The sequence below is a fragment of the Rhinolophus sinicus genome, linkage group LG06, assembly GCF_036562045.2.
Source record: "Rhinolophus sinicus isolate RSC01 linkage group LG06, ASM3656204v1, whole genome shotgun sequence".
Lineage (NCBI taxonomy): Eukaryota > Metazoa > Chordata > Mammalia > Chiroptera > Rhinolophidae > Rhinolophus > Rhinolophus sinicus.
Window position 1 is genome coordinate 36,089,152 of NC_133756.1, and position 27,801 is coordinate 36,116,952.

At 35.2% G+C, this 27,801-nt stretch overlaps 1 protein-coding gene across 9 annotated transcripts in view; it reads left to right on the forward strand.

Annotated features, from left to right (window-relative positions):
• LRRC7 (leucine rich repeat containing 7) overlaps window positions 1-27,801 on the forward strand; it is a 474,513-nt gene that overhangs the window by 370,891 nt on the left and 75,821 nt on the right. For 6 of the 9 annotated variants that reach the window (XM_074334934.1, XM_074334935.1, XM_074334932.1 and 3 more), the window contains 5 exons: window positions 6,320-6,431; window positions 6,648-6,828; window positions 8,478-10,158; window positions 14,011-14,151; window positions 23,426-23,545. In XM_074334934.1, coding sequence (XP_074191035.1) covers window positions 6,320-6,431; window positions 6,648-6,828; window positions 8,478-10,158; window positions 14,011-14,151; window positions 23,426-23,545 — 2,235 coding nt within the window. The remainder of the gene's footprint in view (window positions 1-6,319; window positions 6,432-6,647; window positions 6,829-8,477; window positions 10,159-14,010; window positions 14,152-23,425; window positions 23,546-27,801) is intronic. The other 3 variants (XR_012497277.1, XM_074334936.1, XM_074334939.1) reach the window with 3 other exon arrangements.

The following is a 27,801-nucleotide window of genomic DNA, read 5'->3' on the forward strand; positions in this document are numbered from 1 at the left end:
TACAGCTCCAAAAGTTCCAATACCCACAGAAGGAATAATTTGCTCACCTAGCTCAGCCTGGCCAGTAAGCGCATTATATCATTTTCATGATATCCTTTTGGCTACTCCAAACTTCTATTCTATGAGTCATTAGAAAAGACTAAATGAAAATTTTTTATCCTGCAAATCTCAGTAAAATTCCTGATCAGATTTAGAGCCATTTTTTAAAAATGTTTTTCTGCTGTGTTACGACCATTATAGGAAACACTACTAAAAACCAAAAAAAGGGGGAGATAACTTTGAAATATAAGTTTTTGGATTCTAGGCATATGAACCTTAATTCCTATATTTTAGAAGGAATTGGATGTACGTTGTTAATTTCTTTGGTCTGAAAAGAATTCAACTACATTTATGCCACCTCTGCACTGTCTCATCAACTCTTCAGATAATGTGATTATCACCTTTTTATCTTCATTAAAAACATAATTGGTATGAATACATCTAGAAGTTACTATATCTTTTGCTTCTCAAAATGTAGATTGGAAAAACTCTTTTACAAATCTGCATTTCAGAGCATCCATTTGTTGCACCGATTAAACACCAACTATATATTTAGCACTGTGCTAAACACTGTGAGAGAGAGAAGAAATATAAAATGTGTGCATAGTCCCCAAATTATTTAGAGCCTAACCAGGTAAACCTAACAAAGATAAAGTGATTAGAGGATATGATATGATGACATGGTCAGTTGTGTGGTAGAGAATATAATACTCTAAGAAATTGGAGAGATAAACAATCATTGCCGATCAGTTAGAAAGTTATGTGAAGCAGTTTAAGGTGGAACTGCATATTAATAATTGGGTAATTATTTTGAAGTCAAAAAGAGAGGAAGGCGAAGGGAAAACCTTGAGCAAAGGGAAGCAAAGGGAAAACCTTGAGCAAAATTAAGCATGATGTGCACATCTACCTGTGGAAGTACCAGCCTGACCCAGAAGAGAAGCATACAGCTGGATATCTAGGGAAGAAAATTTAAGTAAATATTCATATTAATTGGCTTTTTTCTTTTGGTGATAAAATCAGTATTATTTGCTTTTTTCCTTTCTGAAATAATACAGATATGTTGTAGTAAAGTAAAATACTTTTATCTCTAAGATACTGCAATAATATAAAGAGGCAGAAAATCAACATTTAGCAGGTACACAATGAAAACAGATACACTGTATTTAAATCTCATGTGATCACAGTTTAACCTCAAAATAATTCTGAGGTCATGATATTCCATAAACTGAGTGATTTCATTACATATTAGGAAATCCTAAAATTGCTTAATACAGGAATGGGATAGGTGAGGCAAGGAAAATATGGCTTTGGCCATGAATTTCATAATAACCTTTGTAGAGAAAATATATCTTAAAATTGTCCCACAAGTGCTAACAAATCCAAAATTAAATGTAATGCTTTCTCCCTCCTGTATTCCTTATCTTGAACTCAGCAGCCACCATTTCCTACTAACTTCAGATGGGAGTTTCATGAAGGCAGGGACCATGTCTGTTTGTCCACCACTATCCTCCTAGAGTCTAGCACTCTGCTTAGTGTGCGTAGAGTAAGGTCATAATGCATGTCTGTTGAATAAGTGAATGACTTATATGGTGTAGTATTGTAACTCTGTTAAGATGTCTCTCTCTCCATCCAATTAGAAGTTCCTTGAAAGCGAAGACAATGTCTCTGAGTTTTTGTTGAATTAGTGAGTGTTGGCTGACATACCTACGCACATTTTATCACCTGATTGTTGAATAAAATTTATTTTAACAACAATCTACCATATGGCCAATAAAATGAAATTCTTCTTAGCTCCATTATATTATGTATATTAATACATGGATATAATATTACGAGTAAAGGTAAAATATTATGATGGAGAATACTGTGGAATGAGGGGGGCGGGGAAAGAGGGAATAAGGAAGGAAGAAGAACGGTACAGTGAATAAAACTGTGACACAAAATCTGTAAAGGCTACAGGTTCCTGAATTCCTGGTATATAAATGCCTTTAGTGTCTTAATAACTTTGGCACAAGCACCCTAGACCAAAAGAAATACCTAACAGTTTCATTTACTAAGTAATTAGGTCCAAACAAGTTAGTGACTATTTATGCCTCAGTTAGTGGTCATTTGAAAAACAATACACATAAATTAAAAGAGAAAGTATGTTTATATTCTTAAATTCTTAAATAACCAAAACTACTTATTAATGGAATGTGGGCACCTGTTGGACACCACCTACCTGCTCAGAACTTGCAATCACATTGCATACTACCACTCTAATTTCTGTTTCCCATTGATTTTCAAGTGGCCCTTGATTTTTGATCACAGCAACCACCAAAAACGCAGCTTCACAAAGATCACCATCAAAAGCAATGTGCAACTGAGAGCTCTGGAGGTAGCAGTTCACACAGTATCTAACTGATGTCAAGTATTGCTTTGTTTCCCTCAAATATTAAAAATAACCTATGCATCCCTGTGAATTGCAAGTAGTACCTCAGGTGCCTTAAAGCACAGTTTGGTAACCAGGAGAAAGTCTTTGAAGTCTAGCAGACATTAATTCAAATCATGAATCTAACTTGTTACCAATTGTGTGACCTTGACAAGTCAATGAAATCTTTTTGAGCCTTGTTTTTATTTTTTTATCTTTAAAAATAAAGAAAATAATAACACTTAGAATTTTCGTGGAGATGAAATCAGATAAAAACGAGTATTTACATACAGCCCCAATCTCAGTCCTTGGCACAGAGGAAAGCTGCAACAAATGATAATCCCTATTCCCTTGCCTCACACAAAAGAATGATGTACTAGTCCTGTTCCATCTTCTTTTAACCCGTTTGTGGGCCACTACCTTGCATTACAGAAAACTTTATACTGCATACCTGATAACTATGTCGTTGATAAAGGTTCTACACTCTTCCCTCTGTTAGGAGACTCAACCCAATTTTTTTCTGTAGAGAAACCATATCTTTCTCCTAGACCTGTACTCTCATAGATCAGACAGAAGCTGTTTGTTTTTTTCCTCCTTTGACTTCTGCCTTAGGCTCCCTTTCATTACAGCAGCCAAGGTACAGCAGCCAAGATTCAGTTTGAATGGTGAAAGAGCCATTGGGTTAAAAAAAAAAAAAAAAAAAAAAGGAAAAAAAGAGGGTCTTACCTTGTCTTTCCCCTCTACTTCTGTCTCCTCAACAGAAGGAAATATGGTTCAATGTGCTTATAGTGGGATCCCCACTAAATTTGATTCCCCACCAGTAACCTCCACAGTCTTACAAGTGGTCCCAAAAGTTTTGCCCACTTTTCCACCATGAACTTAATTCCTCCAGGTTCTGTAAAAGAATTTAGTAGGACAGCTCCCAGTTCAAATCCTGGCTCTACCCCTTATTAGGTTTGTGACTTGGATCTATGACTTTATCTCTCTGAGCCTTCACTTCCTGATCTGTAAAGCAAAGATGATTATAATAAATAACTTTAAAAGAAATAATAAGGTTATTGTATAAATAATGAATAGGGATAATATACAGAATGTTTAGTATAGTAGCGCCATAGCTGACGTGTAAAAGTTTCTCTGTAACTGATGCCCATCATCATCTTCATCATAACCATCGTCATTATCATCATTTGCTCACAAAGATAAGCGAGTCTAACTGAATCAGTGCAAATCCATTATTCTTGCTTCAGTAGTGTTATTCTCCTAGGTGGAGGTGCACAGAACTCTAAAGAGATGCAAGTTCATTATTACCTGAAATCGTACTCTTCCTAGTCACTGGGGCTCTTTTGGATTCAAAATAGAAAATCTTGAGTAGGGCCAGAGACTTGTTTCTGAGGCAGACCATAGCTACTATCCCACGCTCCAGTCACAATTTTGGGATACACGTGTGAAAGTTTGGTATGAACATACAAGATAACTTGAGTACTGAATGTCTAAGGCATAAGGGAAAAAAAAACAACAGTAAAACCCTCAATTACATTTCTGTGTTGTATAATTATTTGGTTTGTTATTTTGACTAAAACCAAATACCTATATTTCTATATTAAATGTCATAAGAATATTTTTAAATATTATTTCAACAAATAAGTTATATTTAGATTTATAGAGTATTATTAGTACTAGACACACATTTGCACTAATTCCTTATTATCTATTACCTTCATTTTATTGGTGAGCTCAATAAGAGCTAAGGAGGTACAATGGCTTGCCCAAGGTAACCCGATTAATAAAGGGTAAAGCAGAAATAAAATAGAAATATGCCATCTTGCAACTGAATTTTTTTAAAGTCCGAATATATTTTATGCCTTTCATGGTACCATTTATCAAACTTTCGTCTGCTTCTACTTGTAAATTTCTCCAAAGATGTGTAAAGGGTTTTATTCTCTAGTCTGTCAACCTACAATTTTATCTTAAGTTTCTTATGCAAAATCCCTTGAAATAATTTTAAAAATCCACAAAAGCAGATTTCCTTCTTCCTCTCCAGAATTTCCATCAATCCTACTCTCTTTCTTATCTCCCTTCAACTCTGATACTGCATTTAAGTTTCTAATGTTTCACAGCTGAGCTCAGCAGGAAGGGAAGATCATTGGCCTCGTGCCTCCACGCTGGATCTTTGTCTAGTTATGTGTGTGAATCCGGGCCTCACTGGGTCTCAGAATCCACCTCTAGAAAATGAAAGGGACTATATGATTTTTCAATCTTCTTCCACTGGAATATTTTTTAAAAACAAAAACTAAGAAATATCAGATATACCCTGTTTTTTCATAAGCAAATATTCCCATGTAAACAAACTTAACCAAAAACAACCCAAAAGATAAAACTTAAACCAAGAGTTAAAGAAATGGATATTTCTCTGTGAGACTCAAAGGCCTGAGCCTATCACTATGGGGGCCTTAACGTTCATAATAGGAGCTTCTGTCTGATCATTGCCAACCTATTAATTATAAGGAGGTCCCATCTCATTTTCTATATTTTTGTCTTCAAGTAGATTCTTTCTCTGATTTAACAAAATATTTCCTAATGTGTTACATTAATGTTACATTAACTTCCAAACTAACAAGTTCTAATGAATGGAAAAAAAACTGAAAATTCTTCTTTGAATTCAAATTAACCTAAAGGTTAAGGGAAAAAAAGTCATAAAGGTAATTGCTGTGCATAAATTCACATCAGTGCTTACTCGTGGTCTTAGATGAGTCATTTTTACACATAGAAGAAAATGAAAATTTTGTATTTTTGCCTTCCCTAATACTCTCCCACTACCTAGTTACCTGGGAAAAATAATTTGAATTATAGAAGTTTAAAATTCATGGGGTCTTTTACGTGTTCATTTGTCATTATAAAGTTATATTCTTGCACCAATGTTGTTCATTGCACTCAATGAGCAGATTTAGAATGAAGATACAGCCAGCTAGATTGATCACAAGAAAAGTAGTAATCTTAGGAAGAATTATATTAGAACTAAAGAAATTGAGATCACTTGGGAAGCAGCGGGAATTAAGATGGAGATTGGCAGTAAAAGCAGGAGTTATAGGATCCAATTTTGCATTAATATGACTAAGGATTAAAAAAGAATCTAGTTAGTGATACACTTTCATTTTAGAACTCTTAAGAAAGTTCACCCCTTAGAACTCTTACATGTGTATGTAATACACACACACACACACACACACACACACACACACACATATCCACAGAGGGTGCCAAAAAAATGTATACACATTTTAAGAAAGGAAAAAACTATTAAAATTGTAATACTCAATATATACCAATAACAAAAGATGAATACAAGTCACGTTTGACTTCTGCCATTACAAGAGGTGCTCAAAGTGGTTACCATCAGCATCCAGACACTTCTGATTACAGAGAACTACCACATGAGCAACGTTGACCAAAGTGTCCATTTGTATACATTTTTCTGGCACCCCCGGTATATATGAATGTATATACCGGGTTTATCCTAATTCAGTCATGTGTTATAATGAGTTATATCTCATCTCCCCAACTAGACTGTAAACTCCCTAAGGGCACGGGTGACATTTTGTCTTTCTTTGGAACCTCTACAGTTCTTTGCACAGTGTCAGGCATCTATAAACAGCATTTGAGAAATGTCTGATGAATAAATGGTCCCATTTAAATGAGAAAAAAATTAGGGCTTACTTCAGAGATACATATGATTTACTTCTTTCAGTGCTCCACAGTGATTTAAATTCTAGAGGCCCATATTTAACTCTGAGCCAAATAAAGATATTATCATTTTGGTTAACCATTGTTTAAATGTTTACTTTCCTTGTCCTATATTATTATATCTCTCAGGATTCTTTTGTTCATCCAGCTAATGAAATGAGGATTGGGGAGCTTCACCCTTCATTAGCTGAGACCCCTCTGTACCCACCCAAACTTGTTCTGCTAGGGAAGGACAAAAAAGGTAACATTGTGACCCTAATGTGGAAAATATGCCACAAATGCATGTGCATGACAAATCACCGGTTTTAAGTTATGATACACGATAGTCTATAGAAATATTTTATAAATAGTATTTCTAACATTAATCAATATGCTATCTGTTTTTTGTACTTACTTTTCTGTATTTATAACTGTCAGTGTTCAAGAGCATTATAATAGTTTCTCCTTTCCATTTCAGAATCAACTGATGAGTCTGAAGTTGACAAAACTCACTGTCTGAATAACAGTGTTTCCTCAGGCACTTACTCAGACTACTCGCCTTCCCAGGCTTCATCAGGATCCTCTAACACCCGGGTTAAAATGGGGTCCTTGCAGACAACAGCTAAAGATGCAGTACATAATTCTTTGTGGGGTAACAGGTGTGTTTAGAATTCCCTCTTTCTGTTCCCAAATGCTTATTTTCAGCAACTTTTAAAAATGAAATCGTCTTAATTTTGGAATTGTATTCAGCACATGAGTGGCACAGAAGACAGAGGGGCAGGTAAGCAAACATAGTCCTCTGGGATTTCCAAGAACACATGAATCCATTTTACAAAGCAAAACTGTTGATTAAGGGAGTGATGGTAGGAGATAAACAGGTTTAGTCAGGACAAAAAAAATTTTAATCAAAAATTGTGTTTTCCCAATACTTATATGCATGTGGGCATTTCACCATTTGAAATGGTGTTATGGATTAAGATAAGGTGCATGTAAAGCCCTTATATGCCTAACACAAAAATTCAGTAAATTTTTCATTGGTATCACCATCATCATCATTTTATCACCACCTGGAAAAGTTACGATGTAAGGAAAAGTAATTAATCTTTCCAAAATGGATCCTACTCTATATTATTTCCATTTTACAGATGAAAAAAACGAAAGCCACAGATCACAATAAAGTGACTCAGTGAGGTAGTATTTATCCAGCTCTGATCTGTTTTGTAACTTGTAGCTATGTTTTATACTACAAATAGCAAATAAAAATTATCATATGATATACGTAGTCAATGACTCTTACTCATATTTTACTGGTAATATCACTACTGTTGACAATAAGTTCTTTGGTAATTAAAGAATAGCTATTTTTACTTATTGATAGCTGTGACAAAAATCTTAATCTTACAATTTATAATTCATTATTTGTGATAGAAGCTGAGATTAAGTTAGGTACTTTTAGAAGATACCTTCTAAATATAATTTTTTCTATTAGCAAAAGCACTTCAAAGTCTTTCATTGATAGAAAATATATAATTCCATATTATTAGTGTGCAAATGGTTGAGAATAAATTTAGAAAAATGAGCATCTTTTAGACTTACTGTGGTCACTGGTATAAACATTCAATGACCAAAAATCATAATATAATATCATGTAATGTAATATAATAGAATTTAAATTCTAGAAAAAGATACATGAATATATTCCCTATACAATGGATTTAATGTCTTCAATACCTGGCCTTCAAATAAATTTTATTGGAAGGCAGTTTTTGTTCCTTAGTTACACCAAGCATTTATAAGATAGGTACTCTGAACCAATAGTTTGGAAATGTACTGAATCAGAAATTCCAGGGATGGAGACCAGGAGTCAAATGATTCTAAGTATCAGACAGGTTTGGGGACCATTACTAAAGACCTATATATTTCATTTATTTATTCATTCATTCATTCAACAAATATGTGTTTAATACCTACTCTGTGCCAGGCACTATACTGGGCCTGAAGAGAAAAATATCTCTGCCCTCATAAGTTTACATTCTAGCAGAGGACACCAGACAGTACACAATAAATATAATAGGTAAGTAAATTATATGTTAGAAGGTGATGATTACTAGTAAGAAATGAAAGTGAGAGCAGGATAAAAGGTGGATTTGGGGGACATGAAATAATCACGCTATCTTAGTCATAAGTGAGGTGTTGATGAATGATCCATTAAACAAAGGATGGTGGCCTTCTTGGCTGCTTGTTCTCTTTCTGGCAAAGACCCAGCTCTTCCTCATTTTCAAATTTCTTCTTCCCATTGTCTTCACAGGATTGCACAATCTTTCCCACAACCTCTTGATTCAAAGCCATTACTCAGCCAGCGGGAGGCTGTTCCCCCAGGGAATCTGCCACAGCGTCCTGACCGGCTGCCAATAAGTGACACCTTCACTGACAACTGGACTGATGGCTCACATTATGATAACACAGGGTTTGTTGCAGAGGAAACCACAGGCGAGAATGCCAACAGTAACGCTCTCTTAAATTCGAAATCTAGAAACCCATCTTCTCATGGACGCAGGCCTTTGATTAGGCAGGAGAGGATTGTTGGGGTTCCCCTGGAACTTGAGCAGACTACACATAGACACACGCCAGAAACAGAAGTGCCTCCTTCCAATCCTTGGCAGAATTGGACCAGAACCCCTAGTCCTTTTGAAGACAGGACCGCTTTCCCTTCCAAATTAGAGACAACCCCCACCACCAGCCCATTACCTGAAAGGAAAGAACATATAAAAGAACCTGCTGAAATGCCTAGTCCTTTTTCTCCAGGAATACCATGGGAATATCACGATTCCAATCCCAATAGGAGTCTTAGTAATGTCTTTTCTCAAATCCACTGCCGCCCAGAATCTTCTAAAGGTGTTATTTCCATTAGTAAAAGCACAGAGAGGCTTTCCCCACTAATGAAAGATATCAAGTCCAATAAATTCAAAAAGTCACAGAGTATCGATGAAATTGACATTGGTTCATACAAGGTTTATAATATACCATTAGAAAACTATGCTTCAGGAAGTGATCACTTAGGAAGCCATGAACGACCAGATAAAATGTTGGGCCCAGAGCATGGTATGTCCAGTATGTCTCGAAGCCAGTCAGTCCCAATGCTGGATGACGAGATGCTCTCTTATGGAAGCAGTAAAGGGCAACAACAACAAAAAGCTTCCATGACAAAAAAAGTCTATCAGTTTGACCAAAGCTTCAATCCCCAAGGAGCAGTGGAAGTTAAAGCCGAAAAGAGGATACCGCCTCCTTTTCAACACAACTCTGAGTACATGCAACAGACCAGCAAAAACATCGCCAAGGATTTGGTCAGTCCCAGAGCTTACAGAGGATACCCACCAATGGAGCAAATATTTTCATTTTCTCAGCCATCTGTGAATGAGGATGCGGTGGTGAATGCCCAGTTTGCCAGCCAAGGTGCCCGGGCAGGCTTCTTGAGAAGAGCTGACTCCCTAGCTAGCTCCACAGAAATGGCCATGTTCAGAAGGGTCAGTGAACCTCATGAGCTGCCTCCGAGTGATAGGTACGGCAGACCTCCGTATAGGGGAGGTCTGGATCGCCAAAGCAGCGTTTCAGTGACTGAGTCCCAGTTCCTGAAAAGGAATGGCAGGTATGAAGATGAACACCCTTCATATCAAGAAGTGAAAGCTCAGGCGGGAAGTTTTCCAGTTAAAAACCTTACCCAGAGGAGGCCACTGTCTGCAAGAAGCTACAGTACAGAGAGTTACGGTGCCTCCCAAACCAGGCCAGTTTCAGCTAGGCCTACTATGGCAGCTCTTTTGGAGAAAATACCATCTGACTATAACTTGGGTAACTATGGTGACAAGCCATCAGATAACAGTGATATAAAGACGAGGCCTACTCCTGTGAAGGGAGAGGAGAGCTGTGGTAAAATGCCTGCAGACTGGAGACAACAGCTGCTTAGACATATAGAAGCTAGAAGGTTAGACAGGGTATGTTTGGCATTTCTCTGTAAGAATATCCCTCCTGCCTTTAGTTTTGCTTTATTGGCATTTCTAAGTACATGTAGTGAAGCATGAACTACATGAATGAATAGATGATAAGCATTTTATTTATCTTTATATGGTGGGGAATTTGATCACAATAGTTTTTCTTGAGTATTGTTTAATGCTTTTTGCGAGTACATAACCTGCAGGTGAATGACTTATCAAATCCAGCCTAAATGTTGTTAGTAAGAAAGAATTTCACCCTATTATATGGGATGATGCTTCAATTGCCTTGTAGCCACTGAGGCGAAATGCCTCTCCTAGGACACAAAACTGTTCTCTAGTGACCTACCGAGTATGATTTTTATTGAATCTATAAAAAGTGAGTATTTTGCCCCTTTCTGCACGGATTCACTTTTATTAAAGTCAGGCCTAATTTGTTTATAAAATTTGCATATAGTTACTGCTTTGGGACTACTAAACTTACTACTTCAAATGAGCAATAATCGTCCCAGCAAGAAACAGAAAAAATAAAATAAGCAGAGATTAAATGCTCTCCTACAAATTATTTAATGAAAATCTTGCCATTTAGAATGTTAATCTTTATATAGAAAGAAATGTTTAAATTCAGGTCATTCTACACACAACAAAAATAGATGTCTTTATGAAGACTACAACTATACAGACCTGTGTGTGTGTTGCAGCAAAAAAGAGGGAAATTAATCCCAATTCAGGTAAAAATTGAGTCACAATAAAACATGGAATGCATAATAATTGAAGAGTAAAAAAGAAATTGTATAAAGCCTAGAATTATTTTTTTGTTGCCTGATCATTTCTCTCTAAGAGAAATCTCTTTCATTTTCTTGAAGTATGATCAGTGACCATCATTACAGAGTGTACTTGGTAGCTTTGGCATAGAAGGCTCGGTGTGCTCTGCATTGACCTTAAAATCGTAAAGCTCCTTTTTGTGAAAACAGGCCCTTTTGTTCTCATTTTCTAGGTTTAAATGCTCAGTGTAAACTGGGAATCTGAGTAATAATATACTATTAGAATGCTTCACACGGTGTTTTCATGACTTTATTTGACATCCTGCTAAAAGCACAGGTCCCTGCATTTATTACGTATTGCCTTAATCCTGATTTTTCTGTTTTCAGGTATCCTCGTTCTAAATAATTACATTGTTTATAGGTCGTGTCTACATGACAAGGAAACAGTTACTTTTAGGGAAAGAGTGAACTAATAAAACGTGGGTTTAGTAGTTTAGTAGTTTCTCAGTGTGGAAACTGGTTCTGCCTTGCAAAATATTTCATCAGAATGTCTGTTTCAAATAGGTGTGCTCAATCCCATTGAAGGGAGACTCATCAGAGCCTCATGACTGGCTGTCAGTGGGAGACACCTGCTCAGTTGTCACCATGCCTTACGTCAAGTTACACCCTCCATGTAGACAGATAACTTGCAGGGTGAAAATATTTGGGGCCTAATAATACAGTGTAGTTTGGGAACTCTGGCCTCGTGTAGACACGACCATATGTAACAGGGTAAGATGAACTAGTCAAGCAAGGTTATAAGAAGCTTTTCAGAGCATATGTACAATGACTAACAATTTGAGGCAACAGAGGAGTAAGCGAAAACATAACATAAAAGAGAAAAGACAAAATTCCAAATGTTTGATACCATCATTTATTTACTGGTTTCCCAGATAAAGGTTCCTCTCCTTTGATCAGAGCTACTGAAAAGTATAGGTGCCTCCTCTAATTGGAGTAGGACTTTGGAGGGAGAAAGATAAGCCTGGGCGAGGGGGATTTGGATCACCAGAGGTGTGGAGGCCCTCCCTGCCTGTCCCAGGTCTAGATAACTAAAAAATGACTCCTGTATTTTCCATTGCTGTAACAATACCTCCCTTTTTAATTAGTCTCCATGTATCCCCGGTTTGTTTGTTTGTAATTTTCTCAGTCTGTCTTTCATTTTTCAGAGTAATTTCAAGGTATATTCACTAGCTTCTCATTTAATTTTAAGAAATTAAATTACCGTGAAACATTATTTCAAGCCATTGGATCCTGGAAGCTCTTCCTCTTGTTTTCTCCAAGTAACATTCTTCCCTCCTCTCAATTGAGTTACTGAGCTATTCAGGCTGTATCTTACTTAAAACTTCCCAGCTATTCAACAAGATGAATTCTGAAGCAGTTATTACATGTACAACTAGTTTTGACGTAGCTATGGTACTTAACATCCTGTCTAAAGTCAGAGTATACCAGACGCCTGATGTGCTTCTGTCCCAGTGAAATTTAGTTGAGCGATTTGAACACTGGAAATCAAATCATTACACTAGAAACTGCGAGATCTTTGTCCATTCCTCGTAAAACAGAACTGCGTAAGTTTAACAGCCCAGTGTAATGTTGGTTAAGGGTCTCGTTCGGTACTTGAAGAGGCAGCTCCATAGTACCACCCTCAATAAAAAGATGCTTGTGGTCTCTTCAAGGCTTACAGCCCCACGGAGAATTTAAAATATGAACCCATGTGTCTGAGACTGCTACTGTTCTATACGAGCTAATAAAGCCCTAGCCTGGAGTAATTTTAAACCCTAAGGAAACATTTCAGTGCTAGATTGACATGTTCAGTGTACTCAATTTTGACAGTGACAATGAAAAATCAGGGATCCATAGCAAATATGATTGGTAGATAAACACACCATTAGGAGTATAATCGTCTTTCAGTTGAGTTAAATGAAACTTGGATACTGAAAATCATTACTTGGCAAATAATGCCCTCGGAATAGAATAGCTGCCTGCTGTTAATGTTCAATAATACACAGTTTTTTAAAAAGTGTACTAAGTTAATTTCTGTAGATTTGTTTCTTCAAAAATATGAGAATTACTTAAAGGGCCAAATGCTGTCACTTAGTACATTTCCATGATAGGTAGAAAGTGGAGATTGTACTGATAGAAACTATTTGATGACCAGGCATCCAAAATGTTTTAATTTTTAAATGAAGTTCAGTAGAAAAAAGTAAATGTCCGCCCCTTGGAATAACTTTAGGTGTACCTCCTGAAAGGCAGCCACAGTGAAAACATCACGTTTTCCATAGGTATGTAGGTATATTAGATAACTAGCATTAATAGTTCAAATCATAATCCCTCTAGCTTCAGTGTGAAATACCTCCAGTTTAAGATGTAATTTTTAAGCAACAAAAAATGTTAGACGCTTTGGTTCCACATACAACTTATTTGACTGCTTTACCTAAATTAATCAATAAATTCATTCAGCCAGTGGTCAGATTGAATGAGGGTTGTTTTGTGGTTGCTTTTTTTTTTTAAACCAGCTCTTCTCCTTAATTGTATTTAAGTCTATAGACTGAGAAATAAAGGAGACTGATTTTGGCTTTAACATGGCAGTGCATTTAGTGTTAAGGCAGAATTAGAAGCTAGGATTTGCCTTTTGTATGTAATGATCTCACAATGTGAAAGAGACCATGAGATTTGCAGCTGACAAAATTTGATTAAGACTTCACTGTTTGAATTTTTTTTAATTAACAGATTGCCACAGATGAACAACATTTATCCAAAGTCACTACTATCATGATACATAAGAGATAGATTTTTATGCATTTGAGTTAGCAACAAATGTAAAGCAGAATGTATCTTTGCTTTTTGTCTTCTCTGTAGTTTTCGATGGTACTCATTATGTGCATAACTAACACTGTTTATTGTATGCTTCTGTCTGATCAAGTGCATGTTTTAAAAAGAAAATTACTGTTTGCTCGCTTAAAGTTAAATGTTATAAATTTAAACATGTTCATGTAATGATCAGTTTGTTGAGCATGTGTTCACATCCTGTCACATGATTATTTCCTCTACTCAGAATGCTGCTTACAAACACAACACAGTTAACCTTGGCATGCTGCCCTATGGAGGTATTTCAGCAATGCATGCAGGCAGAAGCATGACTTTAAACTTGCAGACTAAGTCTAAATTTGATCTACAAGAACTACCTCTTCAGAAAGTAAGTATGGACTGCCCTACATGTGTCAGCATACCAAAGGCAATTAATGTTGTTTGTTCACTTAATGTGTTTAGGCTGTACATACAACCTGGCTTAAAGACTCTCATGAGTCCACAAAAGCATAATGGCAAATAATGTAGAGCCTGAACTTTTAGTTGCTAAATGAATATTTGTAGCTAGACTGGTTATCAGGTTCCTGCTTGACAGCTTTGCTTTTTGGATTGAGCAGATACATGGCTTTATGTGTTGCTTTAAGGCTCATTTTTCTTATTATTCATTTTATTTTTCTTTTATTCTTTGTGTTTTTTTCATATATATATATATAATTTTTTTTTTTTTTTACATAGCCCCATCTTCTCTTGCTGATGCATTCCAAGAACACAGCCAGAAATTATTATTGAATTTCAGTTGATTCCTTTGGAAAAGACATTCCATAATTTCCAGTCTAAATTAGAATGGAAATTAAGGAGTCGACATTTTTAAATGCTTTTTCAGCCCATTTTCTTCGCAGGAAATATTACACAGAAGTAAAATGTGAGAAACAAGTTTGTGGCTTAGCTAACAAACTGTTACTCATCCTAGGCTAATGGAAAAGAAGCAAATTCAAATAGTTTTAGAAGAAAATGTAGGTTCATTTGAAAAGGAATATACTGTAAGAGGAAACATTTCCATGGTCAAAGGAACATTTCAGCTTGTGTTTTCAGGCAAAATTGAGAGTGCACATTTCTCTTGTTTAAATTGATTAATGCCTTCTGTCTTAGTTACATTTTCATGGAGACTAATGAGTCATTTTCATTCAATATGTCATTATGACTATATTATTAATATAGTCATTAACCTAGTAATTTTTTTGAAAGAAGCAATGCAAAGTGGGGATAATAGAATGACAGTAGCCTCCTTTCCTACTAAGGCACTTCTTTCCTAATAAAATTAGTGAACATATGGGACAAATGCCCATCCCAGCAAACTGAGGGTCAAAAGACCTAAAATTCATGTTTTATTGTCAAATTAGTCTTAATAACAATCCCTCACTCTGGATTGTTTGCTTCCTACTGTGAGTAGAGTAATAAAATCAAAGGGACATTAATATTCACAGCTTTTCACCACTTTGAGAAAAACTACGAGAACAACACCACTAAAAAATAACTAACAAAATTAAGAACACTTGAATGTTGTTTTTCCTGTCCTCAGTCTTCTGTTGCAGGAAAGTTATGGGTAACTTTCTCTCCAAGGAGAAAAACAAGGCCCTGATCTGTGGTGTTTGCCAGTGTCAGTGATATAAATATTCCCTTGACGGCCAGTTTCAAAGCACTGACTTAATATCACTGAACCCTGAGCTGGGCCTTGAGTACAGATGGCTCTCCTGAGCTAATACAAGTTGGCTCCAGCACACAGCTATCAGCAAAACTCTTTTCGCTGGAGTTCCAACTTGAATGGAACCTGTTCTTCATCTTCTCTCAGATGCCCAGGGCTTTTATCCTCTGCCCTAACAACACCAGTTTTCAAAAAGGCCTTGAAACATATTTGCACTGAGGCACACACGGGATATCACAAATGTAATAGGCCCCTTTTCTGGGGGGCTTGACAATTCATAGATTTCAAACCCTTAAACCCAAATAATGGAATTTCAAAATTCTGTGAGATGAGAAAGAAGGAAGGAAGTTATTGCTTGAGCCCTTTGAAACTATATCATGTGAATAGCTCCTTAGTTGACTAACTTTTAGCCTTTTTAATCATCAATTTATAGAATAATACAGATATATTCAGTGTCTGAAAAATAGTAATACACGTTGAAGCACTTTTCTCAATGTCTAAGTTATCTCCAGATAGAACTTAGGAACCTCTGTATTGCTGTATTAATTTTCTGATGTTGTTTGAGGTAACCCAGAGAATGGACTCATGAACGATTACTATAGCTCTAAGATGGCCTATAACAGAAATATTGCAGAGTTATAATATTTACAGACACTTCAGCCTTTCTCAGTTGGGCACAGAGATGACCTAAAGGGATTCTCTTCGGAAGCTACATTAAATTGCAACCAAGAATGACTTCAGTATTGAAAGACTCCATCTGAAAATGAATTATCATCAATACTTCGTTATCCACATGAAGAGAGAATAAGAAGGCAGGGGATGGAAAAGGAACACAGGCAGGGCAACTATCCCATTACCTCCAAAAGATTTTATAAGCAAAAATGATCAGTTTGAGGCCTATACACTTTAGGCATTTAGGCATCTGGGACAACTCTCCTTCCCTGCCGCCACTGTAGGAATTTTATCATGTGTGGGCCCTGGGTGGTGCTGACTCAGTTTGAGATTACTCCAGGCCTTACTTCCTCCCCTGGATTCCAATCTGTCTCTGCCCCTTCACCTTTGTGCTCAGGTATATCCCTTCTGCAGAGCTGCTTTAACTGGAAAATGTCTGTGTTTTTCATGACACCCTCTCTTAAGATGCAGCCTCTCAGAGCCTCCTTCTTGGAGCCACTGACCATTGCTAACTGGTCCCATGCTTGAGGCTCAGTTTCCCTGAAAGCTTCTCTAGAGAAAAGGAGATAGGCAAAAATTATTTTCCTTTGCTTTACAAAGTCATAAAAGCCTATTACAGCACTTTTGTCTTGCTGCGTAAGAAAATAAAGATTAGCATCATCGATTTATGATTTCTTTGCAGGCCTTAAATGTTTGTTAGCCATGAGACTTCCACTAAAATACAGAATAAGATCAATTTATAAGCAAACATTTTCAGTAGATAAAATTGACAAAACTGTTCATTCTCTCATGGAAATCCTGGAGCTGCCTTTTTATTCATAAAATTCCTCAATGATAATACTGGCCATGTCTAGTTAGTTGTTATGGCAAATGACTCTGGTGTGTCTGAGAATGGATGAATGAAGTATCCTAAGGAATCTAAATTAATGTTTTCATGTAGTACAAGTTAAGCACAGGAAATAGAGTTGCCACATACTTTTGTGCAGTGGTGCTCTCCCCAAGGAACATTCAGGGGCGGAAATCCAGACTCTTTTCCCACGAACTCTGCTTGCCAAGCTTTACCTCTTGCAATTAGAAGAAAGGAGCGCTTTTTTGTATTTCCTCTGTTACACTGAGACTGTCTTTTTCTAAGTTATGCACCCAGAAAGGGGACCTTTTTGTGATTTCTATCTCCCCACCACCCCTCCACTTTGGTAATTGACAGAAAAGCTCTATCTGTGCCACCTGAGGTCCTGACTCAGCACATTGTTTCTTTTTATGGTTTGGGTTTTTGTTTTTTTCAGTTGACCAAAACATATCTAGTTGTTGTGTGTTTTTTCTCAACTTTCTTTTAAAGAAATTTATAGTAAACTAAAGAATATAACTATTTTTGAATGAAGATTGCACAACTCTGTACTTTAGATAAAGTATTTGTGTACTGAATATTCATGTGGACTGAAAGGCAAGACTCCCACAATTTTGCTATGTGTTTTGAATATTTCTAATGTTCTCATATTTATTACATGCCAGGTTAAGTATTGTACATTTTTCATGGATTACAAACTAAATATAGGCTTCTGTACTATAAACAGTATATTGCACTTTCTAATGTAATTTTATGAAAACTCTTAAGATAGTAAACAAATGTGAATAAATTAAACAACAAAATTAGTTTCATAAATTCAATTTCCTTTAATTTTTCTATTTACTGATGCTTATTCTGATTCCCCAAAATTGATAGTAGTTATGATCAGAACATTAAAGACATAAATAAGCTAGTAAATTATAAAATTATTCATAGTTTCTATCTATTTATTCATTCATTCATTCATTTTCTCATTTATCATTTATTTACTGCCTCTCCAAAAAGCATTTAAGGCAACTTTCTATGATGTTATTAATGGTTCCATGTGCTTCTTCGGATGTGTTCTGTTGTAGTTGAACTCTGCTATTGTCTTGAAATTTTATGTTATCAGAGAGAAATTTAATACAGTGGACCCTTGAACAGCATGGGTTTCCACTTATACGTGGATTTTTTTTCGATAAATACTGAAAATGTATTTTCTCTTCCTTATGATTTTCTTAATAACATTTACTCCAGTTCACTTTATGTACGAATACAGTATATAATACATATAACTTACAAAATATGTGTTAATTGACTATGTTATCGGTAAGGCTTCTGGCCAACAGTGGGTTATTCGTAGTTAAGTTTTTGGGGAGTCAAAAGTTATATGTGGATTTTTTTTACTGCACAGGGGTCGGCACTCCTAATCCCCATGTTGTTCAAGAGTCAACTGTATTGTAAAATGTCAGTTCAAACTACCATTTTTATTACTCAGATTGATGGTAGACTAAATAAATATTTTGAGAGAAGAATAAAGACTAGGATTTATTGAGAATCTACTATGTACCTGGTTCCATGAGGTACTTTAAATATGTTGTTTCCCACAACCCTCACAAAAACCCTCAAAGGAAGTATTTATCTCCATTGTAGAGATGAGAAATCTAAACCGCATGTGTCACAAAAATGAACTCACCTGCGTTTTTACTGTTTTGCTATTATAACTCCTGCATCCAGCATAGCAGCAGGTAGAATTTGAATCTGACTGCTGGGCACCCAACTTCCTGCTGTTTCTACTATATGATGATGCCTTCTCAAATATTTGTAAAACCTGACATGTTCTTAGAACATAACTCATAATAGTTGATAAAGCTTTTTCATATCCATTAGTATCTCACAGCATCTTCACAACAGTCCAGATATCATGGGATAAAGAAGAGAATACACAAGTAAAATATATTAATTTATCCAAAACATACCATGACCCAAATCATTCCCTGTGTGCTACAGACGCCTGCTCTCTTAGCTGAGCTTGATAAACGCTGGTAGTTACCATACACTCTGTCAGATCCACTTGCACTTCCTAAGCACTCACCTTCACCAAGAAATGTGCCTTGCATCAGTGAAAGGCCAAAAGTTGTGAACCCAAGAAAATCATAAATTAATCATCCATTCTACTGTAGTCCCAGGGACAAGGAGGTCTGGGGGAAAGAAATCATTGATTGGCCTTTTCTAACTCCCCAACTGCAGGCGTCTGGCTGCCAATACAAAGAGTGTGGTCTCGTCTACACTGAAGAAATTGATATTTTGTTCCTTTTTTTTTTAACTTCTACCATGATAATATTATACCATAGTACCAACTGCTTATTGGCTTATTGAAATAGACACTAATATAAATTATAATTTCAGGAAAAAGGAAGCTGAAATTATGGAAATTTATGTATTAATAATCTTTTCATAGATATGTGCCTGGAAGAAGATTGTCTCACTATCTGTTGATACTCATTGCACCACCTTTTGAGTTAGATAAATTTAGATAGCAATATATCCATCTAAACTATTTTAAAATTTCTAATGTCCTTTTTACTAAACCAATGCAAATGACTCAGAATCAAATAGTACCAACATTTTATATGCATTTATTCACCCTAGTTCTAAGGGTTACTTACTTGATGCCATTATTTTTCTGCTTAGAACAAAGCAAAATTTATATGGCACCTTGGGACAACTCATGCCTATAGTCTCTATTGATTTTTCTGCATTTATTATTGGCTACCTACCCTCAAAAGGATTCCCTTAACTTTGTAATTATGAAAAATGCTTTTACTTATACACCACATACATTTTCACTGACTGTGGCTAAAATTTCCAAAATAATAATGTTATTCATACAGATGCTTCTTCACCAGTACAATGAAATGCTGGTTCGAAATTCATCTGGACATTACATTACCACCTTCATACTGAACCTCGTGAAATCATAATCAGTTAGCTCCAACCTACAATATACTTGTCTTTATGATTCCTACTTTTTTTTCAAAGACATGCAGAAAAAGAATAATTTCACTGGAAATACTTTGGGGAAGAGTATTTTTAACACATTTTTTGAATCTATGGTAATGCTCTTTGTAAACTATGTGCCAATTACCAAGCAAAATAGATCCTTGAAGTTCTTAAGGGGTATATCCTAAGACCTTTGCAAACTGTCAAAGTCTAATACCATGCTCATAGATTTCTCCAACAAAATACAGTAAGTGAATTTCCCAAGCTTCCATTGTACCCATTAATTAGGAGACAATAGCAAAGCCATTGGATCAGCCAAGCTCATTTACGCTTAATTTGTGAATCCTATACATATGCATATACTCACATTGGGACACCCATGTACACGCATACATGCACACACTCCTATGCATGCTTATATGTATACCGACATATATAGAGACAGACATACATAATTATGCACATTTATATCTCAGCAAAATTAGATATTATTTCTTGTGATAGACAGGGATTATTCACAGTAGTCAAATCATAAATGTTAAATCTACAAATGCCCACAGCAGTCTTTGGGACCAGCATCTATTCAGCAAAACTTTTACTAGCATTCCTGAATTTCTTAACAAATAAAATTTCTTATTTTTCACTAAATCCCACTGATCATTTTATCTATTATTTTGAAATATTAAAGATCTACAGAATTTAGAAGCTAAGGGAATGGTGCATGCTAATGATTTTCCATGTCTTTTATATTTAATTGGTTATATATGGTGAAGAAAAAAAGATTTCATTCTTATCTTTAAAAATATCTAAATAGAATGTCTAGAATGTGGCACTAAAAATAATTCAATCTCAATTTGGTTATTTTCTCTGAAATAAATTTCAATAGTGATAATTTCATTATTTTTTTGCATTTTTCAGTTGCTCCTTTTAACCTGCCATAGAATTTTAACAACTGAGCAATTGCATTTATATACAGTTCAGTAGCACTTTATCAAAAGTACTATTTTTTGTAAATAGCTATTCTCCTTTTGGGAAAGAATGTGAACCTATCACATAATTCTCTTTTGGGTTCTCCCCTCCCAAACATGAATAAACTATTTTCATGGTCTTTCTATTTCAGCAAACTTAAGTCACCCTTAGGGTGTCTCAGTTAAGAAAAGCTGAAAGGCCAAAACATTCTTTAAATTAATAAAGAAAATTGCTTTCATGAAATATCTTTAATTTTCTGTCTAGTAAAAGATTTTTTTTTTATGTGTCTGCATGTTTATGTTTCCTTTGGCTATAATATAGAGAAATTAGTGTGGTTGCTGATCCTAATTTTTAAAGGAAAGAGATTAATTTATAAACTAATGAAGAGCCTATATCATCATGACATTAGGATTTTAACTCAAGGGCTTTAGCCTTTTTTGACACCAGAAAGAATTTTGTAATCCTCAGTCGCTGTTTGTGCCTAGAAGTCATGTCTGGCCAGCTGAACCAAGTTTAGTGGAGGAAATAGAGATGGAGATGGGGATGATATGGAGAAAAGAAAGGGATACCTGTGTTGAATTCTAGCCACTTCTCAAAAATCTGTGTTGCACACACCTAGCTAGATGAACACATGTATTAACACAGGTATTTACGTATGTATTAACATGTATTAACTGGCAAAGAAACCAAGCCAAAAACGGTATAGGTATTAAAATTAAAAAAAAAAAAACTGGTTAATAATGCCTACTCTAGAAAATTATGTTAATTTAAGTAATTTTATTTGTCATATTTTAATATCTAGAAAAATTGTGTGTAAACATAATAATCTGGGAAAGGTAAAGACTAGAAAATTAATGCTTAAAAACAGACAGATGGGCATTGAATAGTTATCTGGTTAACTTTAAGTGTGTTATCTACTTTTGATTTTCATTCTTTTCTTATATTTATCATTTCCCTTTTGTCTCAAATTTAATTTGACTTTTTTAAGTATTTTAATATTGAAACTTAGATTATTGATTTGAGATCCCGCTTCTTTTCTAATATAAGAATTTAGTACAAAGAGATACAAGTAAATTCATTCCTAGCTTCAATTCAATACCTATTTTCTGTTTGTTCATACGTTCTGATAGGCTCATGAAAAAGGAATTCACATGGCCAACGTACAAGAAGAAAATTGAGTTATCGCCTTACTTTTCCCTGTATCCATTAGACCTTAGGAAAACTTCATCTAGTGTCATAATCAATCCTATTTTAAAACAGTTCCAAGCAATGCTTTTTAAAAATGCATGTAGTCAGAATACAGATCAGGTAGTTACATAATTTTTTCTAAAGGAGAACACCTAGGACCACTCCATATAATTAGTTGAAGCCTGGCACGCAGCCCATCTCTGCCATGTTATAAAGAGAATGGCCCAGTTCTCCCATTCTAGGATTGAAGGACAATACCTCACATTGAGTAGAGATGCACGTATACCCTCTAACCTGGCTTTATTTATCTATGGTGATCCTTCAAAACATGGGCATAAAATGGAATAGGAAACACTAAACATAAAGTCTCACCCACATAAGAATCCCACAGGAAATCAAATAGTATCTCTGTGTCCTGTAGGTTAGGGGAAGAAAAAAGACTTTGCAAAAAGTTAATCTCCTTTTCCAAGAAAAATATCCCACTATTAAATCCATCCATGGTGTATGATTAATTACTATTACTCAGGTCAGACTATGGAGACCCCCCCCCAATATCTAATGTTAATAATGATGAAGACATGGGCATTATTATTTGCTGAAAATAATAAGCAGTAAATCAGCAAAAAATAAAATATACACTTATATATTAATAGTTTTAAATTTAATGCACAAATGATCTATATAAATAAATTTAGAATCAAAGCAGCCATGGTTTATTTACAGTGTGATTCTAATAGCAATATTTTAATGTTTTAATTTTTCCTCAAAGCTATCTGTAGATAATGTCATAATGTCATGAATCTTACACTATGCTAGTGTTAACATTTTTGATTAGCGCAAGTTATATGCTCCCAGCATCAGTACAGCCTTATAAAATTTGTTTTAGATTATGGTTGGAATATGGAAGTACATCATATGGTTTCAATTTATACTCTAAATGGTAAGAAAGAAACAAATTCAGCAAGTTTTAAATGTTGTGGTTTTTAACAATTGGTTAATTTTATTCTGATTATTTCTATTCAGCTACTGTAACTAATCTAAACTTTTCTTTAAAATGCAGTACATAACTCTGATTGTTATTTTAATTGAATTTCTCACTGCTTCCAAAAAGCTGTCAATTTAGAATTTTTTACCAAGTAAATAGTATATAATAATACTTCTATATAATAATACTTCCAGTTCAGGATATACTTTTTTCTACAATTAAACAAAATTAATTTTACCATAATCTTAGAGACTCTTTTCAGAAACCTACGATAAACTTATATTACATCACTAAAGAATGCCATACCATTTTTACAATAGACCCCGTCCCAGCAAAGCAACATTTTAGACAATGGACAAGAAGATGTATCTCCTAGTGGCCAGTGGAATCCTTATCCTCTTGGGAGGCGGGATGTACCTCCGGACACCATTACTAAAAAGGTAACCAATTTTAAGTTAATGACACCAACCATGAACCTTGCACATCCATTGTAACATGTAATCCATATCTTATGTCTTAACATCATTTCTAACTTTGTGATAAATTCAGGCTAAATATTATCCCACTATAGGAAGCTTAGTTCATTATAAGTGCATTGAAAAGAAAGAAAAATGAATATTGCCAAATGTTCAGAGCTGGTAATAAATTTGTATAAACAACATTCTGCCATCTCTCTGCACCTGTTACTCATGCCTGACACCCATCTTTGAAGTGCAAATACAGAAAAATGTGTAACATATATTTCTGACTCCCTTGGCTTCAGCATCATGGAGTAGCCAATTTGCATGAAATGAAATTTGGCTGTAAAAAGATTGATTCACCATTTCTACAGTTGTAGCCATTCATTCATCCAATCATTTATTCAATAAACACATAGTGAGCAAGCAGCAGCACTTGCTAGATACTGGGGAACAACAATGAAAAGATACGGTGTCCTACCTCGAGGCCCCTTTAGTCTAGTGAGGTAGGCTGAGTGGTAAGTAGGTAATTATAATACTACATGTTAAGTCACCAGAAATAGAGTAAAAAAGACTCTGGGAGAAGATAATTGCAAAATATATGAGGGACAAGAGACTAGTATTCCAGAATCTATTGTTTAAAATTCCTACAAATCAATAAGAAAAGACATATAACACAATACCCAAAAAAGGGGGGAGGAGGATGCGTAAAATACAAGTGGAATCAGACGACTAAACATTTTAAAAACTGAATCTGTTAATCAGGGAAATGCAGAAAAGATGCTATTTTACACCTACTAGACTTGGGAAAATTAAGTCTGAATAATATAAGTTATTCGCAAGTGTAAGAGCAATGGAAACTCTTTAATGCTTCTTGTGGGAATAAAAAGCTCAAACACAAATTATAAAGTTAAATATGCATATATCCTACCTGTCAACAATTCCCCCAAGATATTATTCTAGAAAAATTCCTGACACCAACCTATAAAGATACCTATAATGTTTATAATAGTAGAAAACGGGAAAAACCCAAAGCCTATCCCCAGGAAAGCATGTACATAAATTCTGTTATTCCCACAAAGGAATATTTTACAGCAATGAAAAGTTAGTTAACTGTAATTATGGTAATGTATATAAACTTTAGAAACATAATTTTAGTGAAAAACAAATTTCAGAAGCTACTACACATCAAAAATACCATATTTATAAACCTCAAAAGGAAGCAAAACTAAAACTATATTATGTAGGCATAAGTACATGAGTGAGAAAACTATTTTTATAAGGGAAAGGTTAACAAAATTTAGGATTATGGTTATCTCTAAAGAGGAGACTGGGTTAGGATGAGGGAGGAAGCTGGTATTATTGGTACTGTTCTCTTAAGTGGAATTGTGGTTCTTACAGTCTAGTTCTTCATGTCAGGAATGTTCATTTTCTAATTGTGCTTCATAACTTACATACATACTACATAATCACATACTTTCTTCGTAACCTAGGTGATGATTTCTTTGTAACCTTGATGATGACTGCAGCACTTCTTAAAATACATACATGTAGATAGATAGATGATAGGTAGATAGATGATAGATAGATAGATTGATAGATGATAGCTAGATCGATAAATGCAAATTATTTACCCAAAATAATTAACACCCTGATTTGTTAATCTGCCTATAAGCAATATCCAGCCCTGAAGATAAATATAATATAGTGTGATTAGTGCTGTGAAGATGGGGTACAGAGCTATTAGAGCACCTGAAAAGGGCACCTGTTTAGTAAAGAAATGAAAGGAAGTTGAGAATAAAGAGTGGTGTAAAATAAGGCTGGAGGGATAAGCAGAAGCCAGATCATGCTAGGCTGTACTCAGAAGGAATGAGAAGGGGAACATTGAAGCATTTTCAACAGGGGAAAGACAAGATTAATCTTTCATTTAAAGAGCCCTCTGATAGCTTTCAAGAGAATGAATTGGAGAGGAGAAAAACTGGAGGCAATTGAACCAGTTAAGAAACTTCTGTTGTAATCCAGGGGAAAATAGATAGAAGCAACAGGTGGTGGAGAAAAATGGATAGATTCAAAATATTCTTAAAAGGTAGAGCCAACATGATCTTGTGATTTGCTGGACATAGCACATAGGAGATAGATCACAATCTCAAGATTGATACCCATGTTTCTGATTTGGACAAGTGAGTGGTGATCTGCAAGGAGATTTGAAATACGAAAAGAGTAATAGGTGGAAGTGGAAGCAGGAGGGGAGTTAAGTTTTAATATGTTGATTTGAGTTATCTTTAGTAATCACCAAAACATATGTTATAATTGAGATGTGAGTGAGACAGATGGGTGACACAAAACTCCATAGAATACCAACATTTCAAAAGTGTTCCTAGCAAAAAGAAAGAGAAGGAATAACCAAAGATTTTATCGGTAGGGTTGTTTCCATTGCAAATTATAGAAAGTACAAGGGAAACAGCCTTGAACATTAAGAAAATATTTAATTAACATAAGAAGCAGTCAGCATGTAGGCTAAGGCTCCGTCTTTGTCTTCAATTATATAATTTTAAATACTTAAGGTTTTTCCTCCCCACTCTTTCATTCATACTGTTGGCTTTATCCTAAAATTGGTTCTTCTCTTTACAGAGTAAATAGAGACAGGAACCTAGAAAACTCCAGGAAGGAGTTTCCATTAGAACGAATAGAGATAATTATGATGGAGTCTAGAAGGGACTGTAAGGAAGACAGAAGAAATATGTAAGATGGCAGACACCTGATCATATTTAATGGCTGATGAGAAGAAGCCATTAGTGAAGAGGAAGTTGTAAATCTCAGACAGGAAAGGAGGGAAATCTGTTTCTGTATAAGGAAAGAGGAGAGGGTGAAAGTGATGGCAGGAGATTAAAGGAGTACTTCTCAAGGCCTGGGGCAGATTGCCTGACCAGAGGAGGGAACCACATGCACTTACATAGTTGCAAAGGGCTACTATAATTTTCTCATAAAATAAAAGCCTTATTCATTTATTACTCTAAATGGAACTAACAGGTGTTTACATTATCCATCCATAAAACCATTTTACATGAAATCTATTGTCAGAGTCCATAATATTCTGTTTAATCATATCATCAACACAAACCATGATGATCGTTTGCTTGTTTTCTATGTGCTTTGAGAACCCCATGCAATCCTATATTGATTAAACATTTGTGGATTAAAGTCTAAAATAATTGTTTAATCTATATGAAAACTTTATTAACCTTTTATACTTCTTGTCAAGTGTGAAATAATGTAATATGTCTTTAGAATTTATTATGTCTTTCATGTGTAAACTCATTTGTATGAGTATATTTATATTTTTCCTACTACCATGATAAGCATTTTCTGACTACCCATCTAAATCTGAGATTTTAGAACCTATAAACAGATATGTCTACCTATTACCAAACACTGTAGAGAGAACAGTGAATGTTTTAAATATTCAAATTTAGTTTTTTATTATATATTACTTGAATGAGAATTAACCTAAGTAAATGAAAATCATAATGGATTTGCCTTGTCTGCAGGATTTATCAAGATAGGTATGAAAATTGTGAAATTATTTATTGGGTTTCTATTTTATTCTACAAAGAACCTATGTTAAAGTCAATGTTACTTTTCCAGTTGTTGTAAAGTGAGTGGTCATTAGACCAAACAGGATGAGAGTGAAAAATTCAAAATTGAACTACAAATAAAATGGAGAATCAAAGGAGAATAAGTGGTGAAGACGTAGCCAGCACTATTTTAGTCTATTTCTCAAAGTCTCTGCAGAAGATTTTTTTAAATTGTATCTCTGTGCCTAGAGGTACTATTGTGATGCTGCCACTGTGCTATGACTACTCTGTAGTACTAGCACTGTGATACTACTGTGATCAGAAACTACTGTGACACTGCAGAGATTCAGTGGAAATCCCTTTTAGAAAGGCTTTGATTGAACTTGTGGCTCTCTGTGCTGGCTCTCATAGCTCTTCAGTTGAACTACTATTGGTAATACTCATGACTATGACTAGCGGTACTCCAAGTACTATAGGAGAACAAATGTGGGTACCCTCCAAGCTGTGGATCCAGAGATTTAGACACATAAAATTAGACAAAAAGTGTTTATCAGAAAGAATTTTGTTCCTGTATCTGTCACGGGCCTGTGTACCAGTGTCTAATCCATGGCAAATTGTTGAAGGTGTTAAATTGTATTTTTTAATGGTGTGATAGTACCTAGG